The sequence below is a fragment of the Anguilla rostrata genome, chromosome 3, assembly GCF_018555375.3.
Source record: "Anguilla rostrata isolate EN2019 chromosome 3, ASM1855537v3, whole genome shotgun sequence".
Taxonomy (NCBI): domain Eukaryota; kingdom Metazoa; phylum Chordata; class Actinopteri; order Anguilliformes; family Anguillidae; genus Anguilla; species Anguilla rostrata.
In genome coordinates this window covers 26263301-26286335 of record NC_057935.1, presented here as the reverse complement: position 1 = coordinate 26286335, position 23035 = coordinate 26263301, and the positions used below count along the sequence as shown (strand labels likewise).

Here is a 23035-nt window from a genome sequence, read left to right as displayed (position 1 = left end):
TCCAAATAATTCTGTTACATTTATCAGAAAACCACAAGACCGTTGTCTCAAGCTGTAAGATCATGTTGTTTCTAAACTACATCACAAACTACATAACTGCCGTCTTTTTCACATTAATTAATGTCTTCTCTTTAGCACTCTCGGTGAACAATTATTTTCAAAAATACAACAACGTGCACCTGCACATAATTATGGGTTTGCATAAAGGCTGTCAGAGTGATGCACTCTCCATGAGACTAGGAAGAATATCAAACAACTCATTATATATATGTGTCACTCCAAATGTGACTTTTCTTAAATATGTGACTTTTAAAAATCGCCCATTGTTAAAAATTTGGAGGAAAAAGTCTGAATTATCAAGACACTGGATATACCTGACTTGGGAGTGTGAAGACCATTGAAACTATGTGAAAAAGACCTTTTGATGACAATATGTGTTTACTCCATAAAAACTATTAGCTAACGTCCTGTTGATGACAATATGACAATGTATGAAACAAAGCTATATTCAATAGCCAATCAATGCTAATTACAGTATGATTATGATAAATTAATTATCGAAAGCCATTCAGTTGCAGTTGGAGTCATATCAACAATGTAAAGTTCATTCTGCCAAGACATGCTACAATTCATGAGAAACAGGACAAATTGTGTACCGCAATGTACACTTGTGAGAGAGCATGCATTTGCCATGGCAAAACCATATTGGTGATGCTTCAGAACTTGGGTAAAATGTCATATACACCAGCAGTAATTTGATTTTATAAAGTTTTATAAAATCCATGCCCTGTTTATTTTTACGGAGTGTCTATTTGCATCCGGGTGAGAATAGTCACACGGCAGCTATTCGGCTATTTACACCCGGGCCCCTCACCCCCCGTCCCCCGGCTCCACAAAGCCCAACAAGCTGTGGCTCTAGCCACTTACAGGTTATGGTAACAAGTTTGTAAGTCCCTGTTCTGAAGCACAGCACGCTACGACTCGGGATCGGAGTTAATGTGAGTCCATGTGGCGGTCCCTGATGCCCGCTACTGGGTGGCAGAGACTGTCAGACTTGGTCCGGCCTCATGGAAACACCCCCTCACCTTTGTTGTTTACACGGTGCAGCAGATCAGGACTCTGATGCTGTTTCTAAAATATCCATACAGTACATATACACATACAGTATGTAATGTGTGCCCGGGTGCAAATAGCATTGTTGGCTACTGACACCTGGGTGCTAATAGCATCTGCCTTATTTTTATCCCACAAACATTTTTTTTAAATATTGGTTACATGAAAGTATTATCATACTTGATTGTTATTGATATGATTTAATTTTGTATCTGAGCGGAGTATATACACTACCGGTCAAAATACCTCAATTTTTCTAGTTTTTATAGAAATTTATGCAGTTGACTCAATGTACTCTGAAATTAAAGCATAGGACAAATAAACAATTGGAGAATAAAAAAAATCATGGAATCGTTCTGTTTAACACAATTTATTCAATTTTTTTTTACTAATCAAAGTAACCACCTTTTGCAGATATAACAGCTGAACACACTTGTGGCATCCGTTCTTCAATGGAAATCAAATATTGTTTGAAAAGATCTTCCCAACACTGTTGCAGAAGTTGCCACAAATGTAGGTTGCTTTGCTTTCACCCTTCTGTCCAGTTCAACCCAAACCAGTTCGATGGGGTATAAGGCCAGAGACTGTGCTGGCCATTTCATGATTTGAAGCCTACTGTCTTGTTTATTTCTTCTAAGATATTTTTGACATAGCCTGGAGGTATGTTCTGGATCATTATCTTGGTGTAGGATCAACCCCTGACCAACTAGGCGTTGACCAAAGTGTATTGCATGGTAACCCTTTTGGTTTAGGGTGCCGGTCACTCTGTACAAGTCGCCAACTCTGGATCCAGCAAAAGAGCCCCAGACCATCACCTCCTCCATGTTTGACAGTTGGTGTCACATACTGAGGAACCATCCTTTCACCGACTTGACGGAGTACAATAACCCTGCGTGATTAACCAAAGATTTCAAATTTTGATTCATCGGTCCTTCTTACAGTCTTCAGTAGTCCACTGCCGGTGCTTCATGGCCCAGGCAAGCCTCTTTTTCTCATTTAGCCATTTTAGCAATGGCTTTCATACTGCCATTCGACCTGTCAAACCTGCAGCTTGAAGTCCTCTCTTCCTGTTGAAATTGTTGAAAGTGGTGTTGGTGGGCCAGCAGGGGGCAATCTTCCCTCTGGTCAAATAAACCCCAATGCCCCAGTGCAGTGATGGGGACACTGTGCTGTAGGAGATGCTGTCTTTTGGATGAGACGTTAAACCGAGGTCCTGACTCACTGTGGTCATTAAAGATCCCATGACACTCATTGCAAAGAGTAGGGGGTTCCCCAGTGTCCTGGCTAAAATCCCTGATCTGGCTCTCGCAAAAACTTGCCACCTAATCATCCCCTGATTTAATTGGCAAAAAAATGTTCTCTCCCTCCAGTGGAGCTTCACAGTGGCCAACAATAGAGGATTGTGGTTGTACTGGGCAGCTCCCAGGTGTGAATGTGCATGAGTGTGAAGCAGGGCGTTGCTGCAAAATAGCATCAGTGCTCAGCAAACCTACCCTGGGTAAACAAAGGTTAAATAAAAAAAATAAAACTGAGACTTGCTTACTTGGACCACTGTTAAGTTGTGTTTGAAGCTGTTGTCCTGTGAGCCGCCTATCACACAAGCTGTTGACTCTCAGAAACTTGTCTTCTGATTCTGTTGTGGCTTTGGGTCTGTCGGACCTCTTCATGTCAGTTTTACAGTGCCTTTCGATGGTGTGGGAAACTGTACTCATGGACACCTTGGCTTTTTTTTCCAATTTCACTAAAGGAAAGACCTACACTTTTAAGGTTATAATGGTCTGTCTGTCTTCCTTTGTTAATAGCCTTTTTCTCGCCATTATCATAGCAATATACTACTTCCTGCAGTGCAATATTGTCCAATTAATACTTATTTTATACAGACAGAGGCTGTGTAAGTAGTCAACAAAAGTTGGGACACCTGTAGGAATTGTTTGCATCAACTTTCAAAGCTTAATTTACTTCCATTGCTGCAGAAAAGCTGTAAGTTGTCAACCCATTACTTGTTCCCTGAAAAAGGCATTTTTATAACTCTGAAATCTTCATTATTTTTCAATTTTTGGCAACCTAAACTTTTTTTTAACCTCTGGCAATTCACCACTTACCTTTGTACCATTTCAGGTCATTCACTGGACTTGAACTGAAATTTCAATAAAACTGGAAAAATGGGGGTGTTCTAAAACTTTTGACCGGTAGTGTATATAATTCAGAAAACATTTTAATGGACCTATTATTGTTATCTGAATAGGAGAATAAATGATCTTAAATTTGTAATCCACAGAACCTTGAACCTTGAAAGTTGAGCAAAATCAAAAGTGCTATTGTAATCAGTTACTTAAGACCTTTTATTTGGGAGAACAAAAATTCTAATCATACAAAAAATGTCCAATTCCAACAAAAATGTGAATGCATAGTACAGAAAGTGGAGACACAAAAAGTTGATAGCAGATGTCCTCATTTGCTATACTTGTGAGACTCTGACCTGACAAGATTTCACACTGGGATTCAGGATCTGAAGATGAAGGACTATGATTACAAAGAAGAAATAGTTTACCTTTTTTTCAATTTCATTTGTAACACAAATGCCCAGGAGTTCCTCTAGGATAATCCCCAAATTATGAGAGTTCTTCACAGAGCATGAACATCATTGTATCATTAGTTTTCTCCATTCCCCAAACTACCCCACTAAGTAAGCGTCACATACATGGGCATCACACATCTTGGGACCTATATATATATAGCATCTGGTTCCTCAATCTGAAGACAGGAAACGCAAATTGTGGTAGTCAATTTAGAATTTGGCCAAGGACAATATGTGGTTAAATTACAAGCATTTTTGGATTCTAAAGGCCCAGTAAAAGCAAGAGGATGAAAGTTTGCACAACTTAGTGTATTTCCTAATGCTCTTCACAGCTTGCTACTTTATATATTATATGGGGTGTACAATGGCTCTGGCCTGCACCCATATGCCACACATTGTACTACAGACAAAAAAAAAACAAAGTACAAAAGTTTTTTTGTGCATTTAAAACATAATTTTCTTCCACTGACTTACTCAGTAAAAGGGGTTGTATGGGGAGGTTCATGTCTTTCAAGCTGAGCTCCAGGGTCTCAGAGGTGTCAGTGGGAGAGCTGACAGCTAGGTACTTTGTAGCCTGAAAAGCCACTTTTTCTAAAACTGCCTCTTTCCCTGAAAGCATAAAGGAGGTCCTCTTCCGCATTCAGAAAATAGCCCTGCCAGACCTGTTCCATTTTAAATGGAAATAAGCAGTGAAGACCTGCCCCTTTAAGCCCCTAGCTCTGTGCAGAAGAGATTTGATTTTTAAAGTGATTTGTTTTTTCCCAATTTTGCCGTCATCTCTGAAATCAGCCCGACCCCTCCATCTTCAAGACCAATACAATTAACATGTTTTTGTGCATGTGTGCGCATTGCGCATACTTGTGTGTACACATGTGTGTATGTAAATGTGTGTGCATACACACGTTTGTGTCTGCATGTGTTTGTGTGCATACATGCCTGCATGTATACAAGTGTGTGTGTGTTTATGTGTGTGTGTGTTTGTTTATAATACTCAACAACCAGGAACAAGTATGTACTGGTTGTACTAAGTGGGATGGAGATGGTCATAGATGGCAAGGAAAAATATGTCATTTAAATACTTGAAAACAGACTTGCTCTTTGCAATTGTAATTTCGGACAACCTGATTCTTAGGTTTAATTACATCTCTGAATTGAATGGAAATATGTGGTGTTAGCAGAGGAAAGAAATTTCCATCAGGGGTTTGAAGATTTGTATCATGACCAAAAAGTAAGGTTAAAAATGTGTGAAGCTGTCAACTGCCATATCCTCAAATCCCCCCAATGTGGCCCATTCCCAAAAAACTAAAAATGCAACAGCACCTTTTACATGACTATGACCTGTTATTCTTGCTAATGAGAACATTACCTTAAGATAAGTGACCACAGAAACAAGCTCAATCAAAACACTCCAATGTATTAAAAACGATCACCTAATAGTTGTTTATAGTATGTCCGCCATTTCCAGTAAATACTAAAACTGCCCCTAAAATCCCCCCTTGATATACCTTCTGGTATGTCCTTTGACACCAGTTGCTTTTGGGGGCCTGAGATCTATACATTTAGCAGGGACTTTTTATCTGTATAATTTCCTGGGAATCTCATGCTGACATACCTCATACTATTAAAATTCCATACCTTAAAATTGGTTAATAAACCTACAGACATTATTTTGGAAATTCTGCATCTGACCACTCCAGAATTAAATTGAAGCCAGAGTGTCACTGCTGCCTTTGTAACATGGTTTAATTATTGCCTAATCTAGGCTCTCTACCTAGTAGCTCATAAATATTTCCATAATATCCAAAGCTGTCCCTCCCAGGAAGATCTCAGAATATTAATATTCAATGTCACCATAATGCTTACTAAGAAGCTAATCAATTTCACTACAACCTTAGCAAGATTTGTTATATTGTACTCTATTGACCAAAACTAATAATAATATATATAAAAATGGAACACTAAACATGGGTGTTAGCTGTTAAAACTGCTGGATTCAGAAATTATGGATTCAGAAATTTGACATATTTTACTTAATCTTCACTTCCCCAACAGGGGTGGGAAAGATTGATCGAAATATAGCAGTGTATGGCACTAAAGCAGAAAGGACCTTGATGAAGGCAGAATGGTAGCTAACCGTTGTTCGTTCCTCATCCTCTCTTCCCGTTGTGTAATGACCCTGAGCTTGGAAAGAACAACTGGGAGGAGAAAATGATTGCCGAGCAAGGCCTGAAAGAACTTGGTCCTCAGTTTTATTGTGATAGTACATTAACCAAATATAGCTTGATTAATTTTTGTAAGTTGTAAATCATATCTTTCTGAATCTGGCATAGCAAAACTACTCATCTAATTTGGCACTGTAATGCAGTTTATGTCAAATGTTTAGTCAACATCTCACAGATATGATACACAATGATTTTGAAAAATAACCATGGAACGTTGATATTGTGGAAACACAGAAATGGCTGCATACTGTCTTTCACGATAAAGTGTAGAAATAGTTTTTTTATTTCCTACTCACATGCAAATTTTTCAGATTGAGAAGACTAGTACTTGAACACAAAGATGATTGACTTATAAATGGCAAATATAAGCATATATAAGGCAATGTACATATAATTTTCATGTAAAACAGGAGTAGAGTTCTTCTCATCTGGATCAAACAGTCTAACTCTTATGAGTGCTGTCTTTCCAAAAAAGGTATACTGTATGTTTGTATTATTATTTGTAGAAAGTGAAAATACATTATTTTTTGTTTAAAAAAAAAAATTCCTTCAAGGGCTGCACAACCTGTGGTACGACAGCACTGGGTTGGGCCATTTTCTTTCATTTCAAAAGCCATTTGCCACGTCAGACTCCAATTCAAGGAGCATAGCTCTAGGGGAAGCTTTGGCTGTACAAAGGAATTGCTAGTACCATGATTCTGTGGAGAGGTGAATAATAAAACTGAAATAAAGGACCTTTCATTTCAGCCTCATAGGCTTGCAGTGACACAGGGTCCCTGTAGAGCCAAATGGACATGAATATTGAGATGAAATCTAATGTTTGGATCACTTTGGATTATTTACAACTTGTCTGGAATCATGTCTCGGGGCATCCCTATAGCAGTCTGACAAGATAAACGTGAAAGAGTAACAAAGCATTGATATGATAATGCCAATTTTTTTATTTTTCCAGAGGGGAGGAGCCATCTCCCTTAGTAATCTTTTCAGCAAGAAAACAAATAGAGAAAATCAAATAAAGAAAAGGTGGTGGAATTTACATCCACACCAAAACATCACCCCTTCCCCCCACCCTTTGGTAATTAATTCATTTATTTAGTTTTTTTGTTTGTTTTGGTTCTAAGAACTGTTTTCATATTTGTTTGTTCACCCATTGCACCATTGTTTATTTAGATTAGTATGCCCATCCACAGAAATGATGATAATGACTTTTTAAATGTACTTTTAAGCGATATTACCACAAGGGGTAAGGTGGTATGGATGTTATGTTTTTCTGAGGCAGTTAATTTTCCTTTGGGGCGGATGAAGTGGAATCCATCTCTTATATCAAAGAATAACTAATAATAATGGCCAATTTCCCTGTGAAATCACAGATCCCGGCAAAGCCATGTACGGTAATAAGAATAAGTCATATAAAACCTCCGGTATCGCTGTGTGAGAGTGCCATTAATCTTTATTTGAATCATTAAGTTTTATTTGTGGTGCTTTGAAGGACTTCTGAGTCACTCTTAGACTACGAAAGGAATGCGCTCCATCCTCTCAGCACTGCACATTGAAAAGGGATCATGGAACTGCAGACCTCAGTTAGAAGACTGTGAACAAGTGAATGTGGAAAGGTTTCATTTGATACCCAGAGGGATTTTCACCACTTTTTTCATACCTCTTTTTGTTAAGGAGGAACAGAAACCTCCTTGGCTGAATACCAGATATATAAAGTGTTAAGCCTACACCTGGAGCAAGCTCTCCAGTGCCCTCTGCTCCTCCTACCCCATCAAGCCCCAGAGAGGTTGCTTCGTGGATTAACTGAACACATGCTTTAGAAAACATATCCCTGCATCCTCTTTGGAGAATGGACACAGCTACGTAACTACGTGACTCTAAATTCCCCTTTGGCACATTGCCTGCTTGAAGGCAGTGGGGATAGGGATAGGTTATCTTACTGTAGGCCAGAAACAAAAAGGGTTTCTAGTACGTTCGCGTGATTTCATGGTCATACTTTGGCAAATGAATGATTGGATGATTGAAATAATTACATATTGACTGTTGGAAAGATTCACAACCTCTGTGGTGGAGGAGTGGGCTGGCAAGCCAAGGGGAGGGGCATGTTAGGGGAACTTTATACATGGACTGAAGAAAAAGAAAAGCTGCATTTCAGTTACATCTCTCCACCGCAGACTTGAGATGACAATCGAGTGTGACACAGCCCCACCTCAAAACAAACAAGGGAGTGCCCTAGGCTATAGAATGCGAGTTAACAAGTGGGGCTATATCTCTTTTTTGAATGCCGATTTCTACTCATAATTGTTCAATTAACCTTGCGATTTGTGATATAAAATCATCACGTTTTATTATAAGCCCACGAATGACAGCTAAAATGTATTGTACCCCAATGATAAAAGCTTTCCTGTGGTCTAATCTATGAGTGCAGGGCAGGCGTATGCAGCTAACTGAGAAGGCTAATTGGTGGATTAAAAATACCTGCACATATTGGATCTCAAGAAGCACCACCATCCACTCCTTCTATAGGCCCATATCCTGCAATTCAGGTGAGCGAACACATGGTATATACCAATAAATATCTATGATGGTATTTTTGTTTAAACTGCATTGCCGTCCACCTTTCTCTAGTTAACTGTCTATCCTATATGGCCCAAAGACATTACAGGTTTGCATTTTGTCACTTATGATGAACTTATGATGACTTAACAAAGCACCAACAATGCCAAGCAATCAGTGTCACAACATGTAAAAGCAGTCAGTAAATAAACCTACATAACATTAAATGCTGTAGTAGGTGCAAGAGGGCGCTCTTAAGTGGCTCATACTCAAGTGGATTTGAGCATATGTCGGTATATTTAGCATACAGTAGGTAGGGCCGGGAAAGCCGTAGTAAATGTTTAGAATTTAGCATTACTTGAGCCAAGGTGCAGCGCAAATGTGTGTGTTCAGCCTTTAGCGGACGATAGACAGTGACTGACATCGGAGCACATTCTACAGCTGAAACTATTCAACCAGTGATCTACTAACTGGGAAAGGTCCACTGCATAGCTCCATAATACACTCCTAAATCATAAGCTGACGTAGTTCAGCAAAATTTGTGAAATTAGCATAGCAAATCGGCAGTGACACTGTGACACACACATCAGCGTTAATAAGTAGTCCTTTCAGTCGGTTGTTGCTTTGCTGAGCACCCAATCACACTTCTGCCATTTTAATGTGAATTTTAAGATACATTTTGGATAAAATTATGGGCTTCGGATGGCGTAGTCAGATGGCATGCAAATGCTGTGAGATTATTTCTGGCAATGTTATTATCCTTGATTAGATGTACCACTTGTCATATTAAGATGGCCAAAGGTGGTCTCAAAATAAACAAAACAACAGGAAAATGAACAGCACCATACTCTAAGGAAATTGGGTTCTGAGACAGTTCTTTGGTTTGAATGATAGTTCTATGCTGAGCAGGCTCTTTGTAAGCAGCACCATGGAGACTCCTCTATTTAAGGTTCCAAGGGGAACCTCCTTGAAAGTTAAACATAGAACCTTTTAGAGAGGGTTATACATAGGACTTTGTTGATAGGGTTGTCAGGCTTGTTAGAATCTTTCAAAGGTGGTTCAGGTGGACAGGGAAAACGGAATAACTGTTTTTTTAAATACAAATTATAACCCTTTTTTTCTGAAGGCATTGGTGCAATTGAGGTTTTTCTTCTAATTAGGAATTTCAAAAAATCTGTTCTACCTTTTAGTGGGCACAGGTCTGTCGTGAAAAGGTATAGTTAAAAAAAAAGCATTCGAGTAACCATTCCCATAACCAATCCAAAATGATTTTAGAGGAATTCTCCTTCTTCTGCAACATTACAGATTGTATTTCTACTTTACCAGCCGTTAGGCCCCAGACAGATGTCCGATAACATAACAGTATGTGGTAAAAAACAAAAAAAAACAAAACAAACAAACCAATTGGATCAAACCATGTTCAGTTTGACTACAAAGGGTCATATCCTCAAACTACACTGGATGTAGCTATTTGGCCTCGAGTGCCTGTAAGATTCTGCTTCAAAGACAGCCTTTGCGGGAATAAATTAAATATTACAGGGTTCACAAACCTCCTCTTTCTTGCAGAGTCATTTCTAGCAGTTAAAGCAATGGAGTGTAAAATCTAGTTCTTGTCAGGCTAAGTGGCTATCTTTAACACAGCCTGGATCTTCCCCTTAAATTCATCTGTCTACATTGCTATGGCAACAGTTCTGGTGCTCACAGATATATTCAATCCAAAGGGGGAAAATAATGCTCTTCTGGTGAAAATGCAGTATTGGATAAAAGTTTTTTTTTTTTAGTTTTAATGCTGATGAAGAAGGCTGTACTCAAATTGATGTTTACTCCATTTCTCACTGAAAATGTTGCCTAGTGAATAGGGTATTGGACTCTATTCTTTTAAACAGAAAGTGATATTCCTGAATTGTTCAACTACAAATAGAATTTGTGGAACCGCATAACAGGACCAGGTAAGGATGCTGAGTGTGCTGTATCCCATGTGATAAACTCTCAGCTTCCTCTCACGGCACGTGCCACTAGCATTTCATCTAGTCTCTATTGTAGTGACCAGGTACAGTACATTAGAAAGGAAGACATGATTGCATGACAAACCGTTTATATTTGCGGTCTGAGAAGTCAATATTACTCACAAAGAAGGTTGAAAAGTCTTGGTCCTTGCCATTTATTGTCTAAGCATTAAAACAATATCTGCGCTCATTCAGTAAGAATATATTGTGCAACCTCCAGAAAAATTAGAACCAAAAACTAAACTCAATACAGCCAAGCCATTGAATTCAAATACACACAGTAAAATGTCCAGTGTTAATTCAACTCAAAAAGAGTACATACTGTACAAGTACTGTATAAGTAGGGCCACCAGTAGGTCTCGCCCTGTTTTCTCCCATTGTATTGACTTTAAGTAGAATCAGGTATCTTAGTGCTGGGCTAAAACAAAAACCTGCAGCCATACCGCCCTTTTTCAAAAAAGATTGGACACCCTGCTTTATATGGATGAGCTTGTTTTTACTGCAGTGATACTGAATCCTGGTCCTGGAGAGCCATAGATTCTGCTGGTTTTTGTTTTTTCCTTAAGATCAATGATCGATTCAGACCCAAGAAACCAGGTGACCTGAGTTACTCTGCCACTCAAGTTCTGAGTAACAACGAAAGCCAGCAGACCCTGTAGCTCTCCATGACCAGGAGTGAGGATCACTGGCTCAAAGACAAGCTTTTCTTAGTATTTGAACTTTCATCCATTTTCACTTTCCTTCCTGACTCTCCCCATATTAGAGCAACTAAATTGTTTGTAATTTTGCAATTACAAACTGAATTATACAATTAGTCACTTGACAGTGCCTTCGGAGTGCCTATGGGGACCCCTGGAGGATAGCTGTTGAAACACAAGTTTAAATCCCTCCATGTCATATGGCAGAGACAAACTGGTGGCCCTGCAAGTCCAACAGGGACCAAAATGTTCTGTAAGAGTTGATTTAACTGTAATAATTTTACTGTGCATTACCTATAGACAGTGAAGTGACATTAAAGAGCTATTTATGGCCAGAGAGAGGACATAGAAGGACAAATATGGTTGTGAGGCTAGTAAGGGAGTCAAAGAGCTCCAGTCATTCCAATTTTGTTTTATATATGGAAGCTCATGTCAGAATTATTTTGCAGATATCAAATGTAAAATATCAAATGTAAATGCATTAACAGTTCAGTTAAATACGTAAATATGGGCGAGTACGCTGTGCACAATGTTGGGCAACCTCCGTGGATACATAAAAGGTTATGGGTCATGTTGGGGATATTGTGTTACTCTGTGGGTACAATGGAATACATAATTTATGCAAAATGATGTACAGATTATAGAAGTTTAATTTAAAGCATCCATATCCGAGTTTGACTGTCCCTGTTGCAAACGCTGACTGAACTACATACAGAGAAAACTGTTGGGACAGATCAATAGGGCTGACAAAGTGAGATTCTTAGCTTGTCACTCACAAGACTTGCAATGTCACTGGTATAGTGTGGTGCACCACGTGAAAATAATGTTTTAAGTTTAGCATTGGAGCTATTTCTTATTCCCTTGATAGAAATGGAACATAAATATAACATGAATCATTTCAGAATGCGGACTGAGGCACTGGTAAAACGAGGCGGAAACAGCTCGCTGATGTGACCAATTTTAAATTTCAATTATTTTTTCTCCGCTGCAGCCTAGTGAAATATATTGGATGTCAGCCTTTATTCAAATAAGGGAGAACTCACCCATGATTAATACTGATCATCCTTTTCATTTCATACTGTTGATAGCTTTATTCCTTTTGGAATGTGCACCCATACGGGCTTTTTTAACATCCTTGGCAAGAGAAAATTTGATAATTGGTAGTGTACAGCTTTTCTTGCTCTCAGTTTTTAAAATTCACTTTACTTACCAAAATGAGTCAATTAAGTCGAGTCACAAGGCTGTTTGAAAATAGAAAATTGAAGGGATTAATTTGGAGAGATGCGCATGTGGTTGCTTTTTGATATGTGACAGTTACTTAATGTCGAAACTTGCATGTGAGCCCATTACAGTCTGCATCTGCACAGGACCAGCATACTTCCCACTAGTGACTGAATAAAAATTCAGTTCTATTAATTAATTTGCTTTTCCTTTTATCCCAGTTTGCTTATTACTGAAACAGGTATCGGCAGATTCTTGTCACACTGCAGAGCGCAAGTCCAGTACATGAGTCAGAGGAAGATTACAGGCATTTAGCAGATGCTCTTATCCAGAGTGACTTACATTGTATCCAGTTATACAACTGGATATATACTGGAGCAATGTAGGTTAAGTACCTTGCTCAAGGGTACAACGGCAGTGTCCTACCCGGGAATCGAACCTACGACCTTTAGGTTACAAGAACAACTCCTTAGCCATTATACTGCCGCCACAAGTGAAGACACTTCAGGTGCAGTGGACTTAAGGGTGCCTGATCAACCAGTGGGGATTTCTGTATCCCGCAATGAAATGCTGTCATCCGGGCCAAATGTGAATTACCCTGTGGAGCAGCCAGCCAAACACATTGCCTAAATAACCTATATTGGACTGTATAGCTGAGCATAGCTTGCATTTCCAATAGTAAAACTGAAATAAAATATTTCCTGCGTCTGTGTTATGTGTTCATGCGTTCATATATGCACATTCATAATGCCACCAAAATACCACAATGTGGAAACGTTTCCGTTAAAATCTGGTGTGGGGTGGTTTAACCGTAAAACCATTATTCAACACCAAACTTGCACAGCACCGAATGTTTGTATTGACACATTTCCCTGTGCAAATAATGTTGATGCAAATGGGTTTATTGCAGACCACAAGACTACAAAACCTGGCACAGGTGACAAATATTCTCCTTGCATAAGATGAAACCAGCAATTCCAATTGTGCCCAGGTGCATTTGTGCTTACATTCTAACCAAAACAGAGTTCAATATCTTTTATGACTTCATAATATATTCAATTTTAAATGATTGCATTATATATTTAATTTCAGTATTTACAGTATACTGTATATTGCTATACATAACATTTCTGTGCAATTATGAATTCAAAGACTTGCTGTATGCTGCTTGATTGTATGCTTGACTGCCATTTGTTCATTTATCGTTCATATATTTATTATTAGGCTTTATGGAGTTTAACATGAAACTGATGGGAATCTTTGATTGTAATAATAACACAAAGGAATTGCTGATTATTACTGTGTCAAGTTTGCCTGGCCATTGTTTTCTGCCATTACAGAAATCATGCCTTACTACACCATCTTGTTTTGCAACATAATCTTAACCCTGAAATCATTATTGCCAGGGATTTCAATCCTCCTGAAATATTCCTAAAATTAACACCCACATCTTTAATTGCTTCCCATACAAGACTTTCCTCACCCGCACCTTAAAACCCCATTTTTATTATTATCTCTCATCAGTTTTTTGCTCTTTTAAATTTCCACAATGAGTTTTTTTTTAAAACCCCTCATTTTGGAACAAATCTCCCAATCAGCCGATTGTTCTTTGTGTTATTGCTGCCTGTCTCAGTCTGGGGCATTTGTGTGGTTTGGTTTGTCTTTATCGTGCAGGATGACTCACACATGATGGGTCAGCACTTAAATGGTCTGTCCATCCATCATCAGTTTTTTAGTGTATAGATCTTATCACGTCACCCTGCCTTAGGGTCAAGGTACGATACACACAGCTATAGTACATGCGCTGAATCACAGATCAGCTGCAAATATCAATCATGAAGAAGCTCTCCTAAGCCTTCACATTTTGTCTGAATGGGGTGCTTGTAGTTGTTGAAAACGAAACATTCTTCAGTTTAAGCGTATCCACAGTAATTTATATTTCAATTTGTAATTATAACTCCATATTCACATCAGGAGTTTGAGGGAAAAAAACCCCCAAACCCCCCCCCCCCCAAAAAAAAAATAAAACCTGTTTATACGAAAATAAACGTATCTTGTACCAACAAGGACTCATTTTGTTCTGTTAACATTTGATTGTTTTTCAGGGCTTTTTCAAAGAGCGTTCATCTTCTTTGAGCATTGAACATTAAGTATTGTTCAGTAGTTTAAAGCTAGTCACAAAATCCAATAAATGATGACTGTAACAAAGGACTTGAAATCCACACATTGTAAAGAGTAATCTTCTGATTTTAAAATGTGGAATACTGAGTAACTGCAGTGTGTAGTCAGTTCACAATGGGATAATTTGTCTGTTGAATGTCTGACAAAGAGCAGTCCTCTGTGTAGAGACTGGAACTTGTGGAATTTGGCAAGAGAAATATTGTAAGTACAAAGCAGAGTCCAGGCCACACAAGAAACACTAACTAATGAGGCACGGCAGGGTATAGTATGAAGCTCATCCCTGCTTAAACACAGACGCTTTTCCAATACCAGAACTTGAGCCAGGGGAACTAGAACCTCAAACTGCGAAGCTCTAACCGCACACTAAAGAGCTGGCAGAGTTACCATTTGTGTCTCCATTATAGTACATTTCCTTCCATGCAACCGCCTCCACATGCAACTGTCATGTGCTAATTAGGAAGACTAAGAGCTATTCAACTTCTTAAGTAAGACCGTAGAATATGCGCAAAATAATATAATGCAAGCAGTTGCTCTTTAAGAAAATGTATTTCCGGTTTCTAATGGTGTTTTACCTTTGATCTATTCTGAGATGAACTAAAATCTCTCCTCAGACCATGTTAAAAGAGCTGTTTGTTGGAAAATTCACTGTGCTAAACAACACACTGTTCTCTGTCGAACCCCCACTGCTACTTTTTACCCTAGCAGGGAGGTTTTCATTTCAACCATTCGGGCTGAACTGAGCACCAGCTAAGCATTTACCAGTTTTTTTCTGGTAATCTGCCACAAGCTGTGTTTTTCCAGAAAGAGCAAAAACACAAGCACAAGTGGAGAGACATCTTAAACAGTGGCACTGTGGTCTAGACAGCTAAAGCTAGCCCTCCTCAAGTTCAAGTTAGTCCTCCTGAATTTTGTAATTTTTTTAGCTAGCAACTTGCGAACATATTTGATTTGGCTAATTTTGTTCTTCCAGATCCGGAAGGTCTGCCAATTAAAAAAAAAAAAAAAAAATTGACAGCTGGCACTCACTTGTGATTGGTTCTGCCTGGCAGCTGGTGTGAAAACTTTTCCCAGGACCCTGGTTGCTGTTAGCAAACACCATCTGTATTACAGGACTGAAGTAATATCACTACTTAATGCGGTTCTATTTCTGCCCAACTAAAAAGACAGTGTAAGCACCAGGGAGTGAAACGCCATGTTTTGCCTGATTCTGTTTCCAACAGTGGATATATAGTAATGCACTCTCAAATTCCTTCCTCATCAGGATAAGGATTACTCATTGCTGTTTAAAGAGTTCTTGTAATGGTGTTTTATGTTCACACAAATATGGAGTCGAAACTACATGTTGAAACAACATGTCATTAGAACTTATGATGGATAAACAAAAGAATGCATGACCTTTATATCTTATCTGTGAAACTGTATCTGTAAATAAAAATAAATAAATAAATAAGTAAATTATAATAATAATAATAATAATAATAATAATAATAATAATAAGCTGTCTTGAGTGCAGTACTTTGTTAACCATTGGAATAGCATGTCAGCAGAACCACAGGTGAATAAATGAAACTAAACTCATCTGTCAAGACCCAATCCTTGATGATAATAATAATAATAATAGTAGTAGTAATAATAATAATAATAATAATAATGCCGGCAGCTCTGATGCGGTCCAAGCTGCAGACGACATCCCCGACTGTAGGCATAAGCAACTGGAAGCGATTCATAACCTCACAAGACATTGATATGGATGCAAAACGGGTGGCGGAATATCACTTGTTCCCACAAGGCCTCTCCCAGGTATATATTGGGAACTGTGTCCAGAATAGTGCAATTGTGGCCCCACTGTAGTGTTATGGTGTATTTGAGAGTCAGCTATCTCTGCTACTCTTGGACAAGCACAAATTTTATGGTGCATATTTACAGCTTCCATCTTGTCATATGTCTGTAGGTGGGTTGCATTTGTCATGTATATTTTGCATCCAGTGTCCAGGGTCCAAATATAGCCCCAGTGCTGTGTTATGAGTGGGTCTGAGACTCTGCTACCCCTGCAATTCTCCAGTGGCACTGATTTGGTATATATTTACAGATGCATGTGTGTATCTGGGTTCCATCCTGCATTTTATTAGTGCCTAAGTTTAGCCAAAAATTAAAAAGGCGGGAAAACGATCCAGATGGGAAGTTATGTCATAGTGATAGTGTCCCTGAAACACGCCATCTCTCCGGGAATCAGGAAAAAAAAAGCAAATCAGACATAAAATTGAGTTAGAAGCCTAAAGGCGCTTGCTTTAGCTCCCCCCCCCCCCCAGTTGTGGACATGGGTTGTTATTTGTGTCTGAGGTTTTGGAGGGGGGGGGGGTGTCTAAATTTGGCCTTCCTATCATGTACTGACATAGTCCAAATATGTTTCTATTGCTGTGTTATGGTGCCTCATCACATTTCTCCAATGGGCACCGATTTGATGGTATATATTTACAAATGTGTTACATTGGGTAATTTTTTTTACAGTGACCAAGTTTTTCAAAAATTAGAAAGTGGCGGGAGAAAGATCCAGAGAGGAAATTACATTGTAACGTCAATGAAAGAGGTCAACAGTCAGAATCATAGAAGAAATTTTTTTTTTTTTTTTTTACAAGTGGACATACATCTAAACGTGTTCCCTTCAGTTATAGCCCCAAATCCCCCCACCTCCCCCGCCCCCTTCCACCAATGATGGACACGGGTCATTATTTGTATGTGAGGTGGCTGCACACTCCTTGATCCAGCCTTTAAACTTAGCGTTTGTCCCTTGTACAGTTCAGTTTTTTTCAGCAGAATTGGTTTTTGACCTGGAAAAATAATAATAAAAATCATAGTAAAAACAATACGGTTCCAACACAATTTGTGCTTGGACCGCTAAATGAACATCCTTGCAAACAAAAAAAAAAAACCAGGTTGCCATGCACTTCATGCTTGGACCCCGAATAGTGTAACCGCAATCATCATATTATCACAAAGAAAATGAGTGCTAGTCTATCAAGCTGTCTGGCTGGCTAGCTGGTGGGTTGGCTTGGGGGGTGGGGAGAGGGGGGACAGACCACCACCCGCCTCTGTACTCACAGCTGGAGAAGATAAGGGGGCAAGAGTGTTCATCCATGGGGAAGTTGTGCAGCTGCAGCTGGCATTCAGCATTTATGGTCAACCTGTGGGGAGGAAAGATGAGAGATGGGAGTGATTGTTTTCATTTATGGCAATCCCCTCTTCTTAAGACACCCGTGTTACCAATGCTAATTGTGCAGATAGTCCAGGAGAATATGATATAAATAGCTGACAAATCAATTAATATTTTCTGAGTTGATATCATGGTGGATTAGAATTTGTTGTGTGAAGCATGTATATTTGTAATATAGTATTATTAGTGAGCAAGTGTGGATGAAAAAACAACCATTTAGTCACATGAATTGCACCGTCAAAGGGCTGATATAACCGTATGAGTAACATGAATGTTGCTCAGTGTTGGCAAAGATCTTTTAATAGAGGTGTTGCAGGAATGAAAAAATGAACTGACTGGCACTTTGGTGTAAATTTAGTCGACTTGAGAGGAGTGGAGAGAGGCACTCTGTCTGGTATAGAAGGAGGCACGCATCACCAATATTATTTTGAATTTTTGTAGGTTCATTGAAATCCTATGATGCTGATTATTTCCTGTAACAAGTTTAAGTGGACTAGTGGAGAAGGAATGCAGGAAATTGGGAGGTGGCCTTGGTTCTTTTCACAGTCAATGAATGTTCCCTCACAGGTTAATGTACCAAGACAAGGATTTGGGGGGGGGGGGATGTGTGCAAAATCCCTGCTCCAACTCAACTGTGTTGTGGGATTCCTCTAAGGATAGGCACAATGTCTGAACAATGGAAACAGATTTCAATTTCAACTGACATATGACTTATGCACAGCAGCACGGTTAGTGTAAAATTCAACCCTGAGAAAGCTGATAGAGTACATTTTTATTCCTAGAGTATTCATATAAACATGATATTACATTTACATTTAGCAGATACCCTTATCCAACTTACACAGCTTACAGCTTCTACATATTATCCATTCATACAGCTAGGTATTTAATCAAGCAATTCAGGTTAAGCACCTTGCTCATGGGTATAATAGCAATGTGGAATTTAACCTACGACCTCTGAGCTACCAGTCCATTCCATTAGCTTGTAATGGGTGGGAGCTGGGTAGTAATGTGTAGCTGCTGTGCACAACAGCTGTAAGTCAGCGTAACAGTCAGGTTTGTTGTGTGACTTCAGGTGTTGGACCTGTGAGAAGACATGCTGTGTCTGACAGCAGTTTGTGACCTAGCAGGATGTACCGTTTTATTCAATCTGCTCTCACTGTGAGACCTGGGTCAGCCGCTCAGCTCAGATCACACAGAAATCACCTCTAATCTTACTGGATGTGTGTTTGTGTGTACACGCGTGTGCGTGTTTGTGCACGAAAGAGAGAGAGTCTGTGAAAGAGAAAGTCTGTTCCCCATATATTCGAAAGTAGAAGGAGCCAGAGTGAGGAGGTCATGTTAGGTTTGTGTGCACTCACTGCTCAGAGCAGGATATGTGTAACAATATACAGTAGGTGACAGGCTGTGTGAAATGTTCCATTCAGCAAGAATGCCTGCTCATTGACCTGGACATAAGAGTAATGTGACATCAACTTGGCATCCTCCAATGGCCTTCCAGATCAGTGCCACCTTCGTTTTTGTAAACGATTAAAATATTTTCCTTTGTATGAAGATCAGTAGACATTGTGCCCATCACTTGGACCGAAGATCCCAGTGTGCTGCATTAAAGAGTTTGTTTTCATGCACCAGTGGATAATGCAGATAGAGCTTGGAGCTGGACAATTGCAGTAAAGCAGGCCTTGCAGAACACTAAAAAGCTCATGTGGCTGTACAAAATGGCATCCTTGTTTACATCAGCTCCACAGTTGCACACAAAGAAGAATTAATAAGGAAAGTGACATCCCATTGTTCCTTTTTATTAATCATCTAATATCAGTAATCCAAACACTGCTACATTCATGAATATTGATTTACAATATGACTCTGTAAGAGGGATTCTATATAGCCCCAGGTCGTGATTACCCTAGCTCTGCAGACTCAACTCCTAGCAACAGAGCTGTTTCTCTTGTTGCCAAGGAAATGCTTTATAACGTGTTGGGAGACAGCGGGATGGGCAGTCTCTGCTCAGCTGTGAAATCTCTTCCATCCAAACAACGTCTGCATTACACACTCCCTAGGAAACCCAGTAGGTCACTATACAGACTTCTTCAGGAAAAGTGTTTTTACAGTCCCTTCATCCAAGATGCAAATTAATCTCACTACCTGGGTACTTCCAAAAATACACTCTTTTGCCACAGTTGCGCAGTTTGTAATTATGTAATATAGATGTAATATGATTACATCTATGCATCGCTGCCAGATTAAGCCAATTAGAAGTTTAATGAAGGGTCATGGTCAAGTTTGGCTTTTATGAGCGAAAATGCAGAATTATGAACTGATGGCATGATCGGAGACATTATTATTATTATCATTTTACTAAAATAAAGATTACATCTGAAAGCAGTATATTCACCAAATAAAATATTTATTTATTTATTTATTGTTATCCTCCATGGAGTTTCAAACATTGCAGAGCTTCAACAGAAATTTTCAAAGTGAGACCTTTGGAGAACAATAACCGTGCAATTTAATGATGTTCTCTTTATTAGAGGCTAATTTAAGCAGAGCTCTAAAATGAAAATGTACTGTTTTACATCAGTTTGCACGCCATTATAAAAAATGCAGTGCAATTCAAAGAAGAATTGCACAAGCATAAACATAATAAATCTAATCTCATTTAACCACACTAATAGTGCATAGATTTGACTATCTCTCTCTAAACTGCAACCTACCATAATGTCATGCTACTAGTTTTCAGCCCCATTTGTCAAGGCAAGAGAAGGAATATTAGAACCCAAATCCAATTTTAGGAACTTCCCTTTCCATTTTGGACAGGCGCTGGTGTGTGTTTATCAAATGAGCCTGTCACAAAGACTGAGCACTACCGACAAACAGTCTAGAAGGGAGAAAATAGAGTGGAACCAAGCCATTCGTGTCACAGTCTGGGAGTTCACACTGGTGTGGATTGGGAGTCTAACTTCACTGCACTGCTGCACATCCTCAACAGAGACAGAATGTTACAGAATTCATGGAAAAGGTGTTCTAGAATGTTGTAAATGGAGGGAGACAGAAAAAGTTGTAGTGGGGGATTGTCTCTATTATATTTGACAAACATATCCAAAAAAAATCCATCAAGGAAATACATAAAAGGTCCAAAGGTCATGCTGGAATTTGGAAGACCCATGGAATCATTTCTTCCAGAGACATTAATATACCAGTTCATCATACATACACTGAAACTATCTCAAACATTTCTTTCTCATTGTTTTGTATCAATTTTATTCTTTTCTTGCATCTAATTTGAACAACAAAATAAAAATGACAACAAATCAGACACACAAGGATGCACACATGAATGCAGACAAACTCTTCACTCTTCAGAGGAAACCCCATTTGAAACCCTCTCTGACATTAAAAAATAGGTCATCTATTCTCCTCTCAGGCACTGAGATATCCCAATTAGCTGGAAGCCTCTGGCATGTGGGTCTCATTGCATCATGCTGTGAACCAAGGCAGGAGTGATGAAATGGCTTTATTAGGCTCATCCCAAAAGTAGGGTCACTTGTTTCCAAAATTCATTAAGGCCCATGGAGCAACCAGGATGCTCTGCATGTACTTACTAAACATGTGGGTATGTGGATCAGACATTTTCTGTAGGACACTCATGGCTGTTGAAATAGAGTTCACAATGGGCTAGCATTTTCTATAGGGAAAACATAAATGACCTTTTTTCTTGTATTAAATAAAAAAAAATGTGGAGGTGACATTGTTAGAGAGTGGTAGCAAAAGATTGTAGGAAACATGCTGGTCAGCTATTATTATTATTATCATTATTATTGTTATTATTACTACTATTATATTTTACATAATGCCTAGTTCAAAAAAATTAACAGGTTCAGCTGCAAAATGAAGAACATTCTATTTACCTTAATGTGTACAAGATCTTCCCATCGTTCCATATTCGGAGCAGCTGATTGGGCGTTGTAATCCAATGGGAATCTGCATTTTTGGAGTTTCTGAAGATGGTGTCTGGAAGCCAGATGAGTCCCACCATATTGCTGTTCAAAGTCAATATTTTCATTGTACTGTTGTATCTAAGCCGGGTATCTGTCCATGTCTGAGCAAAAATGATGTCGATTTGGTATTCCTGCAATCATAAGAAAAACAAGGCATTTGTTAATATGTATTATTCCTTACAATGTCCGAGCACAGTTCACTTACATGTGCAAAGTTTTACCATGTTTGCCACTGAAGAAGTGCTAGCAAAACATTTAATTATTGTTCCAAATTAATACCCATCAACAGTTGGACTCGATAAAACAAATTTCATCTCACATAAGGGATGTGTCCAGCCACTGCCAACTCAAGCATAGTTAGCTTGATTTCCATGAATGACTGCAGAGTGTAGCTAGTCTAGTTGTACCTTGACTATTTTTATAGTTTAGCCTCTGTTTTGAATATAATTTATTAATTGGCAGGTTAACTATTCCATACGACCATGCTGTGAGACCATTTTGACCTAAAACCAAACCAAATTTTATTATTATGTAACGTGAGTGATGGCAAACTTAGCATTAAGCTAGTTTGCTATTAAACCCGGTTGAGAGGGACTAGAAAGATGTAGTTGTTGCTAAGTGTTTAGGTCGTATTTCGGTTTGGAATGTTTTCTGGAATACGTAATGCTGCAGACTACTTTCTTAATGTCTGCAATGTTGTAAAAATATTTTGAGCATTATAATACCCATTGATTCTGCCCACAGAAAAAGAGACATACCTTGGTTCACATTGTAAACCACTTTGTTTTGAAAGCAAGAACACGAGCTGAATCCCTGGTTTTAGAATGCAGAATTTCATGGTATAAATACAGTATATGGTGCTAGATTTCTCTCACAGCAGCTCTTTCTATGATTGCTGCCAATTAAGCATTACTGTTCCCCATCACCTTGCTACCCTACTGCAGCTTTCAGTAATGTGTCCATTACAATAGAATTTCATATTTTTAAATACATATTTTGATTACAATCATGCTTTTTGTGTGTAGTATGAATATGATAATGACCTCAGGGCTAGTCATTAAGCAGTCGAATGGCCTTCACGGGGAGAAATAATTCACTACTTCTGTGTCAGGCATTAAAACTATACATTACCCTGCTCATTGACCAGTCAGAATGAACTAAGCTGTGTTAAAAATTTTGGCTATTGCCAAATATGAAAGGTGTCATTTGAAGCCAGAGAGCAGTCTAAGCATGGTTCAGGCAAAAATAAAGCAT

At 38.8% G+C, this 23035-nt stretch overlaps 1 protein-coding gene across 1 annotated transcript in view; it reads right to left on the bottom strand.

Moving 5' to 3' along the window:
* The window catches only part of LOC135250566 (gamma-aminobutyric acid receptor subunit gamma-3), a 181669-nt gene that overhangs the window by 44780 nt on the left and 113854 nt on the right, over positions 1 to 23035 (bottom strand). Inside the window, exons 4-5 of the mRNA XM_064326992.1 lie at positions 21692 to 21912; positions 17672 to 17754 (exon numbers count right to left, since the gene is read on the bottom strand). Coding sequence (XP_064183062.1) covers positions 17672 to 17754; positions 21692 to 21912 — 304 coding nt within the window. The remainder of the gene's footprint in view (positions 1 to 17671; positions 17755 to 21691; positions 21913 to 23035) is intronic.